General features: G+C 38.5%; 1 protein-coding gene across 5 annotated transcripts in view; it reads right to left on the bottom strand.

The window, feature by feature from the left end:
• Positions 1–13,754, bottom strand: part of FSHR (follicle stimulating hormone receptor) — an 85,451-nt gene that overhangs the window by 45,084 nt on the left and 26,613 nt on the right. For all 5 annotated transcript variants that reach the window (XM_087775969.1, XM_087775970.1, XM_087775967.1 and 2 more), the window contains exon 2: positions 8,778–8,849. In XM_087775969.1, coding sequence (XP_087632095.1) covers positions 8,778–8,849 — 72 coding nt within the window. The remainder of the gene's footprint in view (positions 1–8,777; positions 8,850–13,754) is intronic.

Genomic DNA, 13,754 nt, shown 5'->3' with positions numbered 1-13,754 from the left:
GTATTAATTTCATTTTAATCTTGTGTTTACAATTCTCTTCGTTTTCAAGTCAATACATTTTATTCTGAATTCTTTCCAGAAATTTCAGAGTTAATATGTAATTAATCTACTAAATACAATTATTATTTTTTTTACAAATTATTTAGGGATATTAGAACTGAATATACTTATTTTAATAAGAAAAAGGTAATTACTTAAATCAGAACAATATTCTGAAACATCATATGAGAAGAATCAACTTTTGCCATGTATGAGCTATGAATTACATTTGAAAACATAAAATGTAATTAGAACCAGCAATTCTGAGTTCTCATTTCATTTTCTGATATACGTACTTAAGTGTAATAAATGTATTGCTCAGCCAGCATAAGAATTATTTTATGTTTCTTAGCAAATATGTATTTTTCTATTTACAAAGCCACTTAGAAGGTCACTGATTCTATTTTGAAAATACAAGAATCTGATAATAAACCATAACTTGAAACTTCCTTTACTTCAAATTAGAGTGAAGGTCTTGGAAGAGAGAGATGGAACCTGAAGAAGTGACACTTTTTTGGGAAAAAATTTTGACTGTGCTGGCAGCCATCTTACATTTTACAACACCGGTTCTGGCCCCTCTTGAAACAAAAAACCCCCACAAAAGCCCCTGAGATGAATCTCAGCAAGTTGGCCACTAAGCGAATGTGTCAGCCTCTTCAATATGCATAAAGAATATCCCGCAGGAGAAAAGCAGGAAGATTATAGTATTAATTCCGCACCACGGGATGACTGTCAATTCTGAGGCTCCTTGCTACGTTTATCAGTTGCAATAATCAGCTTCATGCCTCTGATGCAAGGCCCTAGAGTGAGGCTGCCTTTCAAAACTCAATGATCTGGAGAAAGCAAATACCTCTGCATGAACAGCCACAGCATGCCAAACCTGAAGTCCATCCAGCCCAGTATCTTGCTCTAGCAGTGGCAGGGGAGGCCCAGAAAACAGTGCAAGAGCAGGGCAAGCCTATTGAGAAAGTCCCTCTGAATACTTAATCAACTTTTTTTTGGTGATTTGCAGCTCAGGTCTTTGTGTTTGGTATGTTAACAGGCGAGACACATTATCTTCCCCAAATTTTACCAGAGACACTCTTCATATCAGCAAAGTCTCGAAGGAGAGTTCCCCAGCTGAACCATGCACTGTGTGAAGAAGTATTGCCTTCAGTTTTTTCAGTTTGTCACTTACTAGTTTTATTTGAAATTCTGTCCTCCAGTTATAGTATTAGAAAAGGCAGGAATAATCATTCCTGTCCACCTTCCCCATACTAAACCTGACTGTACAGACCACTCCAATATCCCCTGTCAGAGGTCTTTCTTCCAGACAGAGGAGTCTTGTCCTGCTCCATTATTCCTCAGGTGGAAATCATCCATGAATGTGTTCATCTCGATGAGTATTTCCTGGTTTGTTCCCTACCCTGTTCTTAGTAATTCCTGACATTTCCATTTAGAGACTTTTTTTGACCATGGGGCTGAGACCTTTTTTTTAGAAATGTCCATTTGACCCTCAAATTTCATTTTGAATGAATGAGACTAATTCATAGCCCACATTTAGGTAAGCAAAAGAGCTATCTTCATTTAGCTTGCCCTTAATTTTACCTCATCTGTTTGTGTAGAGGAAGGCAGAAGAACATTGGCTCAAAGTTGCCTCCTAAAGAAGAGTGGAAACTCACACAAGCATTTGCCCACGTTTTGTCTTTTATGAATTCAGGTAATCTGAACAGTATGTCACGTGAGATGACATACTGTAATCTGAACAGTATGTCACGGGAGAGGCATTAAAGCATTTAGCATACATTCAGGCAAGCGGATTTCCCTTTTCTGCTATACCTGTCTCTGTGTCTAGACAACTGTAAAACAGGGATGAGAGTGACGTCCAAGATGATTCTTCCATTAAATACTTCAGTCTCTAATGCTGGCTTCATACCAATGCAGTTAACAAAAAAAGATTCTGCTAACAGTTCATTACCACACAACTCATTCTTGCTCAACAAAAGGAAGTAATGACAAAATGTATTTTCTTTTTTCTCTTTCCAAATCTATTTTATCAAAGAAAGCAAGCATCAAGATACCAAATCACACAGAAAGAATTATGGAATACTTCCTTCCTTGTACTCTAACAGGTTTCAATTAAAATATGCAAATATTAGCATGATTTTCTGGGACTTTATAAATAGAAAAGTTAGCAAATGTTGATATGGACACTATGAACTGATTTTACATTTCCTAGCTTCTTCTTTTAAGGGTTTTTACTTTTTTGTGATTTTGTTCCTCCCAAGCATTAGCAAAAGATTGAGATCAGCTTATGCATTTACTGAAATATCACAAAGCTGTAATTAAAATCTCTGCTCTTTGACATCAGCAGTGAGTTGCTGACATGGATAACAAATGTCTACTTCACATTTTTGTAATTGTGCAACGAATGACAACAATAACTGCAAGTGTAAGATCTCTTTCACAGATAAGCTTTGGCAGGAAAAAGCAAAATACCAGGTGATGATGCAGCAAAACATTTATATATTATAATAAAACCACCTAATCTTCGTTCATTACTTATTATTTCAGAACACAAGGCATAGATTCTACTTCCAGGAAATAAATTGAATTAAGAGCACACCAGGCTTCCTATGTATTCATACCAAACACTTCAGTTTGCTATCCAAGGGATGATATTTGTAAAGGCTGCAGAAGGGTCACCTGAAGTAATGGCACTCCTTTGAGAAGAAAATGTACCCAAGCCGCTCATGGCCATGTGAGAGACAGCAGCAGAAGGCACTGCTTTGCCTAGCTCCTCAACCAATGATGTGCTACAGGACCCCTGGGAGAAGCTCGCATAGCTGTTCGCCTTTCAAATCCCATTTGTAGGAACCCGTTTCAAAGGGCAGAGTGTAGCGATGGGCAAATGAAGACTGACACCCTGGATCCTGTTGGACTAAGGAATGCATACAGCACGTATAGCAGAGCATAAGCTTTCTTACATTATTTTCCTGCTGAACCAGAGGCCTGAAGTGCAAGCAACCCCTCCAGTATAGAAAAGAGCCAATTCAAACCCACTGATCACTGTCAAATGTGGACAGTCAGCTGGGACGGAGGCATCTGGGACTTGCGAGTCCACCCGCAGGAACCAGGAAGCCTCCCGTGATTGCTCACTGCCTGACGACCAGCCTGCAGTGGCTGGGCAACCTTTAGTGCCTGCTGACTTGCGCAGGATTAGACCAGGCAGACAGTGGGGAAAGCCCTGTATCATAACAGTGGCCCCATTAAAACATTTATTCTTTGTGATGTCAGCCTGAACTTTGAATTTCTTTGCTTATGCTGGTTATTCACCTTAATGTTTTTGAACTGTAGTCCTCTCTTCCCTGAGAGAAAAATGCATATTTAGACTAATTTAAATGCATTAAGTAGCATACTTATTTTCATGCCTGGCTCTTAAGATGCAGAATGTTACATATAACTTCCTATAATGTAGATTAGAATTTAATATCCATGGAGTTGTACCTTGAGAATATACCCTGGAGTATTTATTACCAAAGTACGACTGTTACCTGATTCAGTACGTATTTCGAATGCACAGAATGCACTGTGTCCCCCTTTCACCTTAGGGATGTAAATAAATATTTTGGTAAACATGCACTATTTAACTTATATATCACAGCAGATCCTGCAAATCCATATTTTGCTTCTTGCAAAAAAATAAATAGCAGATTTATCCAAATGATGCAACAAAAGATAGAAACTCCTGCCTAGAACCAATTTCCAAATGTCTCAGTTACACTGAATCCTAACCATTTTCTCAAAATAGCTTTAATGATCTTATTTAATTACAGCCTTTTGCATACCAAATGAGGCAGCACACTATACACTGTGCAAGAAAAAATGGAGAAGCTGCAAAATACTGACCAGCTTTCTTGGTAGCAGAAGACACAGACTGCTCATCCTTAGATGATCATGCGATTTCTGCCCCCCCCCATCTTTTTGGGCTGTATGCTGCCAAGTGTTACAGAATCACATGCTGGGGCTGAATGAAACTGATTTCGGGAGCACATGGAATGGTGGACATCTCTTAGCCATTTGCTAGCCCAGGCAGCTTTTTTGGCTAATGCTGAAGAAGGTCTGGGAGGTGAATCCAGCAATTTGCCAGGTTGCTAGAACGTGCTAAATAAAGTGAAGACTTCCCACTATGCCAGATTCTCCTGATGAAACTTTTACAATCAAGCCAAGAACTTTCCTCCTTCCCCACTCGAAGTAAGAGAGATATGCCTTGATTTAGCAATGTACTTTAACATGTGCCTCAAAATACTCTACTGAGTAGTCTCCGCTGTCCTTAAGTACCTCACCTCAGTTTAGATAAAACATGAAAGGTAACTCAATCTGATCTAATTAAGTCAAAGGAAAGTGTGACCTGCCTTTTAGCCTACAGGGGCAAACAGGAGAGATTTTAGCATCAAACATCAGATTTGTTGTTGTATATGAAATAAGCTGCTGCTCATGTATCTAGGTCACAGACCAGCAGCATTTCCTCATATGAACCATCACTGGACCAACAGGCTCAGCAAAAAAACATAAAAGCTTGAATGCACTTAGTGATTAAATAAATATATGATTCTGAGCTATTTCCTCTAGAAATTAATGAGGAAGCTGTAGATAGCTCGTGCATATATTCCTGCTGTCTTCCATAGACAGAAAACTTCAAATTCCAGTGGTGTCAACTCTGGCAGATTCTTTCAACCCTAAAAGTTTTATCTTTCCAGGGTTTTCAGAGCTTATGAAGGATTTAGCTCATCATGCTCTGTTAACCATAGTATGGTTCATGTTCTTAAAATGTGTCTTTGCCAAAATCTGTTAAAGAAATGCCCTTCTCCTATTACTCCAAAATACAAAAACAGGGCCAATAATGGTGCGTTTTTGTCTATGACATCTTCTAGTTCAAGAAGCACTTCACCCACATGGCTGAATTTCCTTGGGCTGCAAACGAGTTGGATTTGAGAGTGAATGATGAAACAAAGCCTTATGTTTTAGCTTAAACCCTTCAAAAGTATAAATAACTGACGATGAATTTTCAAGGGGATTGTGCCTCAGGATACAAATGTGAAGCCTTTTTGGCTTGTACCTAGTAAGACAATCAGACCAAACTTCCTATAAAAACAATGCCCGAATCAGACCTTGTTAGACCAACATTCACAAATCTGCTTTGCTACCTTGTAGTAACAGGAGGAAACTTAGCAAGAGAAAAAGGGAGACTTAATATTGCTTCAGACTGTCTCTCCTCCAAATTAAGCACTTTAAGTGCATGTTGAAGATGACATAGCAGCTGCAGAGCGTGTTGAATTGATTTTGCCAGGTATGTGCCTGCATGGGGCTGCTTTTTACTTTAGTAACTGGAGGGTTAATTAGTTCTGGGAGTGTAAACAAGTTAGTTAAGCAGGAGTCCAGATGAGCTGCCACGTTCCAGTTGGCTAAGACTTAAGAGCAGATTAAACATGTTTCGAGAATAACTAATCTGGTTCCCTGAATGCCTATTTGCTAAATTAACATGAAGCCAGAGCTGTGCAGAAGTTGAAGAGCTGCTACCAATAAGCTGGTTAGGCTGTTCCTCAGATCTGTGGGTTTCTGAAGTAGTTTTCTATAAGAAAATTCAAGTTGCACCTTTAGTAAGAGAAATCTCAGATAATTACAGCCTGTCAGTTTATTTCATAACTTTAAACATTCTATCTAAGAAGAAAAGAAGATCTTTCTCCTAGAATATACTAGGGGAAAGTTGTTTCTCTATATGACAGTCTACAGAATGGACATTTCATGTTTTTTCAGTAACTGAAGGAATTTAGATGGGTGAGAAGAAAATGACAAGGTAGAGATGGTTCAAATGGGCTCTCATCCTTTCAAAAAACTTCAAAATGGCTAAAGTATTCCAGTGACAATTTTATTCTTCTCCCAAAGTCTGTATTTTGCCAAAATCGATGAACCCCAAAAGATTTTGACTTGGTAACTAAAACTGGAACTTCACAAGGGATCAGGTGCTCCAAGATGACATTTCCAGGTTCTGCTACTTTTTTCCATTATGAGTCATGGTCACTAGTGTCCATTCTGGAAAGTCCTTGGACAGTACAAATGGAAAACAATGACAAGATCTTTCCTGGGTACCATGACTGGAATCTGACTGGAAGTATCAGACTAGAAGTATTTGATATTTTGTGGCAAAGTACAGTTGTTCAAAGCTCTCAGCTGTTTGGGTGTTTAGGAAGAAACTAAAATGCATATAGAAAGCGGGAACACTGAAAAATATTATTGAATTATTTTTCTTTGAAAACCAGAAATTTTTGGTCACTGTATTCAAAAGCCTTCATTCACTTTGAACATAAATATAACAGAGTTAAGATTTTAATAGAGGACTCATCTCTGATTTAACTTGTATGCAACCAGCTCATCCCAAATGGATGATGCCAAAGACAGCCATTCCCTGCAACTTTTGGGCTTTAAAACCTACCCCATTCTCAGAAACATAGTCAGAAATGATCTAGAAATGATAAAAATCATGTGTACAGATATGTTGGACTGTATAAGATACTGGTTTTCTGCAGTAATACACTCGGGAAATATTACCACTCTCTTAATTTTTAGTCTGTTTAGTTCTAGGTAAGCACATAAGTATACTACATTGAAGTATCTCATTTGTATACATCAGGCTATCCACATTTTACCATATGGAGGTATCACATTATTAATAGCTGTTTTCCTTAAATAGTCTACAGTTTGCTTTAATCTTCCTTTCTGTGCATGATCTTGCTAGGGTAAAAAGACTTTCATACAAAGGCTGTGTTTTTATATGCAAATCTATCATTTGATTACACACTTTTTTGTCCCTACATTATCACGAATATTTCTGATGAAAGTTTTATGGGTTAGCTTTAGGATTTGTGAGCTATTTCAAATTTTATCTGTTTGCCATATCATCTGCAAATACCGCATCTTTGTTGATGTTGATTGGTCTCATTTACATATTTATCACCCTTTTATTTTCAAGGATGTTTTGCTATAAACTGTCTGTCCTCATTTCTCCTCCATGTACTAATAGTACATAGATATATTTTCAAACCGAGCTCATTTCCATATATAATTTTTTTGGTTAACAATAAATCACCACTTAGAGACATCCTATTCAATGCGATCACTACCTTCATACATATCTGACATATGGTTTCTGAGTAATTAAAGATAATGGGAGCAGTTTACAATGCACTTTGCAACCCACTTCATAGTCCAGAAAGCTCAATGATTTTCCACAAGGACTAGGCTAAAAGGAATCCTGCAGGACTGGGGAGAAACAAGTACCAACAAAACTGGTGACGCAGAGCTGATGGTATTCCTAACTGGTAACTCTTGGCCACAAAAAAAAAAAGACCTTCTTTTTGTTTTCTCAAGAAAAATGACTGTTTATAGTGGTGCTTGATGGGGTATGAGGGTCTGGATCCACGAGTGGGATGCAGCAACTGGAGGCTTTTTAGTGTGTACTACGTGCCAAGAGAAGACTTCTGAACCTACGGTGATGCCCTGAGATGGATCTCATGCTTCAGAAAAGGCCAGGTGCCACGTGAGTTTTACCACTTGTTGCTGACCAGCAGCTCTTCTATCCTTCTTGCATGTTCACTGCTTGTTCTTCATCCATCCGTACTTCTCTAGGTTCAAAATTCTTTCCCTTTCCTTGCCATACCTTCTGCTGCATTCACCTCCTTGCTAAATCCCTTACTTATGCAAGAGTATGAGCGAAAAAGGTAGAAATGATGCAGAAATGTCGGCAATCAATTCCTTTTCAGTTTTGCCGTTACACTCACAGCACTGAAAAAGGCACTGATGTTAAAGTGCATTTCCCCATTCCCACTCAAAATCCTCTTGGCTGAACAGCCTGTTTGTGACCCTCTCCTGTCAGGGTACAAGTGCTGGGTGTGCTTCTAAACAAAATGTTGTGATTTGCTCATCTATGAAATAATTCAGAAAAACTGTATATGCCCCTGAATAGTTCAGGTTGGACAGTGACAGTTATAATTTCTGGTGCTAGCACCAGTTAATCCACAGATTTTCTGTTGCTAAAGAGTAGTAGGAAATACCTTACTAAGGATTTTTCCTTCTAGTGGTGGAGGACTGCAATACATCCACAATAGTTTACTAATGAATGCACGATACATCTGTTCATTAAAGGTGCTCATAATTATATCTCCAGGCTTATCACCAAAGTTCACAGATATTAGATGCTTACACCCTTTATGTGCTAGGTTTTTCAGACCTATTGCCTGTAAGAAACTTCTCTCATGCATCCTGCTAGCTGTCTCTGAACATGCACAAAAGAATCCTATTTATTCATTAGTGAAAAGAGAATTGGCTGCCCTGTTATGAACAGGACTGCTTTCCTCCCTAATCTTCCACTGGTTTATTACGATCTATTACAAAGTTCTCAAAAGAATCAGTTTCCCATGATCTTCTGCTATGGCACTTTATTTATTAATTACAATGACACTCCATGCTGAACGAACCCTTTGACCAAGGACTGTCTGCTTGCTGATATAAAAATGTATTTATGACAACACTGTTTTGGAACATGGTCTTAAAAAAAAGTTTCTAATTATTTTAAACAGAAATGAAACTAGATGAAGCTTAGAGATAGGGCCTTGCTCACAGGCAGTAAAAGGAGCTGCAACCAGAAACTGCTGTTTCGAGTAAAATAGTTGTTTCCTAGTAAATATTGACAGAATACATACATTTTCTCTAGGTCACCAAGTCCTGCGAAAGCTCCTTTTGGAATGACTCTCATCTTGGTGAGGACAAATCTCCTGAAAACAGAGAAAATGGGATGATTATTCACAACACGGTACTGCGTGGCAGCCTTGTCAGCACAGGATAGGCCCTTTATCACTGATAGAAGGATAGTCTTCAGCCTGAAGGCTTCAGCGTCTAAATACAGCTGTAATGTTCAAAGGCTTCATGGGACTCCAACTGCCTGCCCAGACCAAAATTACAGCACAGCATTGGGCTGCTCAGCATCTGGAGCTGCTCAGGGGAAATAGCATCTGTCAGTAGTTGCAATTTCCCTGTTTGCTTCAGAAAGAAATCCAGACCTGGTCACGGCAGCTTTGCTGTGCGCTGGGAGGAGACAGCATCCTTCTCATCTCAACCTCTCTTTTGAAAGATGCTCAAGCACAGGATGAAGCAGCCCTGTGGAGCCAGACTGTGGGGAGTTGCTTACACAAGGTTGTAAGGTGGTACATGCATGCTCATGCAAGATAAGCCTTAACCTGCTACACAGATAATTTAATGAATCAGCTCCTATCTCCCGTCAGTGCAACTTTAATACCCTTTATTGCTTCTCAGTCTCTCTTCAAATTAGTTCATAATATGCCACAAAATTAGGACTTTGGAATACACAACTCGATCACACATGCACCAAGACAACATTTTAATCATTTTTTATAGGTCACAGAATATGCTTTATGAAGAAAAACATTTAAAATATCATAGAAGCTTTTTTGTTAGCCTGGACTCATCTCCTTTTATCACAATAAACAAAGAGGATGACAGAACTTCTGATGGCACTCAGCAAATGAAAGGTAGGGTATTTACTGCTCCTTGGAGAAATAAAGTGCTATCTGGGTAATTGTTTTCTTTCATGCATTCAATCATTCATAGGTTGTGAGCACAAACAATTGCATATATTAACATGACCTTCTCATCAAGATACATGCCTCACATGATACGCTTATGACTAGATGTCAGGTCAAGAAAGCATAGCTGAGACATGAGAAAGCCCACGGAAATTTTGTAGAGAGAAATACCGTATTTTTGTATTTGCTGCTGAGAATAAAAGTCATATTCAAACTCCCAGGTATTAAACATGAAGCAGATAAAATAAGCAAGACATCAGATAATACTGGTTGCATTGAACAAATAGCTGTTAAAAAAAAAGATATTTTCTTTTTTAAAAAAATATCACCTGTGTTACATACATGAATATCGCCCTGTGATTCAGTTTCTTAGTGTATTTTCCCATGGAAATGAATTGTTTTCTGAATTACTATGAAAGCCTTTTTTTCAGTGAGCATGCCTGCTAGAGCATCCCTCATTTTTATCCTCTCAGAACTGGTGTTGCATGGCTGCTTGGGATTGCCTTTCAGCTCGTGTCTGTGCTGCCTTATTGTAAGGTCTGCAGGAGGACAGAAATGGGAAGTCAGCCTAGTATTACCTGCTGTGTAGTCCTGCAAATTTTAACACAATACCTCAAAACTAGACTTACTTTCTTACCATTCACATAAAGTATTCATAAAATCCTCATCTATTTTTTATTGCAGCTGATTAGTTTAGAATTTTCATGGGAGATTATCAAGTTTTAATCAAAGTCATAGGGAATAAAGTATAGAATACCACTGTGAAAGGTCTTTAGTAGAATCTACCCCCTCATTTAGATTCCCAAATATGAGTTAATATTTACTTAAGCATGACAAAATCAATGCATGCCTCACCTAGCTCTAGAGATGTCACTGTGATAACACCAGGAGTGAACTTGGCCCCACGCTTTTTTAAACATTGAAATTTATGGTATTCTCAGTCCTGAAAGATGATAAAGTCAATTTGGTATTCCATTATTCTTGTACTATCATTAATGTAAATCAGAAAGAGCTTCAACACACTGTCACACAAGAATTACAGTATTGAGATCATTATGCAAATGTTAGAAGGATTAAAGAGCTTCCAGAAAAGGCCTAACCTGGATTAGGCAATTTGTAAAGCTCTACTGAAAACACGGCCAGTATAATGCATGCAAAACTATGGCTGTGCTTTCAGAGTGCAGCTAGGTACAATGGATCCTTGCAGAACACCCAGCAGGCTTAGTGCTACAAAGCTGAACCATCAGGAGGCTCTTTAACTTTGATCTGCTTTGAAACCTTTCCTAAACTCTCCTTTGTAGAAACACACACCTAATTTTGGAGCCCTAGAAAGTGGGCTCTGTCTGAAAAGCCACCTAAAATTTTTTATGGCAATGTTCTAAAATGAATCCTCTCTCTGCAGGCACAGATCATCAGGAGGTTTGCAATTTTTTAATTAAACATTGGCCTATGCCATGCTTCACCACAACAAGAATTTACAGCCTGATCCCGAAACTAATTAAAAGAAGGGAACTTCATTCATAGATGAGGTTACCTATATGAGGAAAGCCACAAGTGCATAGAAGTTAAAATCAGACCTTGAGTTTCTTTGTTGAATACCCTGCTATCCCGTGTTAATAAGGTGCCAGAATCCAGGAGCCACGTGTCTAATGCCCTGGAGCAGTTAAAATAGAATTGAAGTTTAATAGCTGAAGTCTCACATTCCACTTTAAAAAATTAAGGTTAATTGTTTTTAAACATCCCTGAGTAGGCTAATAAAGTCAGCCTTAATGGTATAACGAACACTGAAAATTAGAATCAGCTACTTGTTGAATTATCAACTGTATAATGAATAGGAGTCTATTATAACTAGTCAAATGCTCTATTGTTAATAAATCTCACCAATTAGGCTCCAAGAATCAATCTGTACTTAACTTGAGATACTGGCTGTTCAGTACCAATTCTTTCTGAGGTACATGGAGAAAATAATTGAAAAGCATTTCCTTGGTTTTGTTGCTGGCATTATATTAGGGTCAAAGAAATGAATACAGCCCACCTTCGTTCAAGCATGTTTCATGTCAAGACAAACAAGTAAACAAAAACATCCTTTAAAAAATTTATGCTTAATGGACAGATGTAGTATTTGGTCCTAAAAAATTATGTTAGCTCTTGGGCACCAGCAAGGAAGGCACTGAAAAGCCTAAACACTCAGTACATGGTGTGGAATTGAAAACCCAGAGCCAGGTGCCCGACAAAAGGTGCAAGAAAGGTTAAGCTGAAGGTTAGGTGATTCAAGAATCTGTATGGAGAGCTAGCCCCCAGGAAACACTAAATCCAGTCTCTCAGAGCTTTCAGCTCTGCATCAGAGCTGCAGGGGTAACACCAGCCTCAACACACACAGGGAGCCCCCACTCACAGCAGGCTTTGGTGGGAGGGAGAAAGGCATCGTGGTCTCTCAATGCAGCCCTGGCAGCTGAAGCACAGACACAGGGAACAAGTGTCCTGGCTTCAAGTCCCCCCTCACCCTGAGCGGTGCAAACTCCCATATTTCATGCCTCAGGAGAACGCTCAGTGGCCAAGGGACCTCTCCCTGTCTTGGGTCAAGCATTGTGCGGCCAGGGCTAGACTCCTTGTGCCACCAAAGAGGACAGGGGGAACTTAACCCTATCATCCTCTCTAGATGCATTACAGTTAGAACTGATTTCTCTGGGACAGATTAAAAAAAAAAAAATTACTTTTTTAAGTCCAAAGGTCAGTGATGCTAATGTTATTTGGGCTACAATAGGTCCCAGAAGTCTTAGCAAGGACTCCAGTGTTGGAGCCACTGAAAACTTAACAAATGAGAGAACAGAAACAAGCACAGGAAAGGAAACAAGCCCCAAATGGTGACACAGTTACCCTGCATCATGAGAAGGCAATATACATGGCTGGAAACAGAAGAATGGCAATATTAACTACTGTTATTCCTTACATACAGAAGTATAAGCTATATTTAAGGCTGGCCCATTGCTCCTATACATGCCCTGATACCCAGGAGAGGTTTCTAAATCCTGATTTAAATACATCTGTTGAAAGTGATTCTTGAGGATCCTTTTATTGATAGGAACTGAAGCTGTGTGCTGCCATTGTACAATCACACTTATACTTTATGTATTTATATATATGTGTGTTATGAATTATAATATAAATATTTACTTAAATATATAATATTGCTTAATATTTAACTGATTTTTACCTAGTTCTGTTTTTCTGACCAGTGAGAGTAATTGTTTTCTGTTGTGCAGTAATATCCTTTTACATCTTGAAGGGCAGGTAAGCTTACAATCAGACTATATTTCTCTGGACTGAACATGCACAATTCCCACAGGTTTTTCCGTTTTTCAATTTTAAGTGTTTTATATACCTCTTTTCAGTTCGTCTCATGAATGGGTGTGAGTAAACTCTTCTATTGTGAAACAACTAAAAAACTGTTGCTAATTAAGGCTAGACCTGTCAGGACGAGGGCAGAACTTTCTGCTACTGATTTGGTTATTTATACAGAGACATCTAAACCTGGTTATTTGAAACAGTGGGGTCTCAGTTAATATGAAGCCGTTGACACAGGTGACTTAGACCACCTTATATCACCACGAAGAATAAACAACTCAAATACATCTTTTTTTCTGTATGGTTATGTCTAGTATAAGAGAAATATCATAGTGCCAACTTAATCTTAAAGCCTATAGAGGACACAATGCAAACAACAGAAACTAGCAGATACTGGTAAAATGTTCCTGAATAACCCTCTAACATTTCCAGTTATGAAGAGATTTATTGAACTTTTCCTAAAATAGAGTCTTCTGTAGCTGAAATAGTTCAGACAGACAGAACATAAGACATGAAGGGAAAAAAACCTTCAGCAAAATGAATATTCTTCCATCCAGCCCCACATGAATCCTATGACAGAAATCAGACCAACCTCATCATGAAGGGATGGAGGACTGGATGTCATTATTCAAGTATCTGGTGCCCAGGGTATGGGTGATTAAAAATACTTGGCAAATTACAAGATAAAAAAAGTGGACCCATACAGATCATTGTTGCTAAATGTCCCTAAAA

The sequence above is a fragment of the Nipponia nippon genome, unplaced genomic scaffold (assembly GCF_047370975.1).
Source record: "Nipponia nippon isolate SJK-2023a ecotype South Korea unplaced genomic scaffold, ASM4737097v1 scaffold_4, whole genome shotgun sequence".
Lineage (NCBI taxonomy): Eukaryota > Metazoa > Chordata > Aves > Pelecaniformes > Threskiornithidae > Nipponia > Nipponia nippon.
Note: the sequence above shows the minus strand (reverse complement) of the source record. Positions and strands in the feature narration are given on the sequence as shown.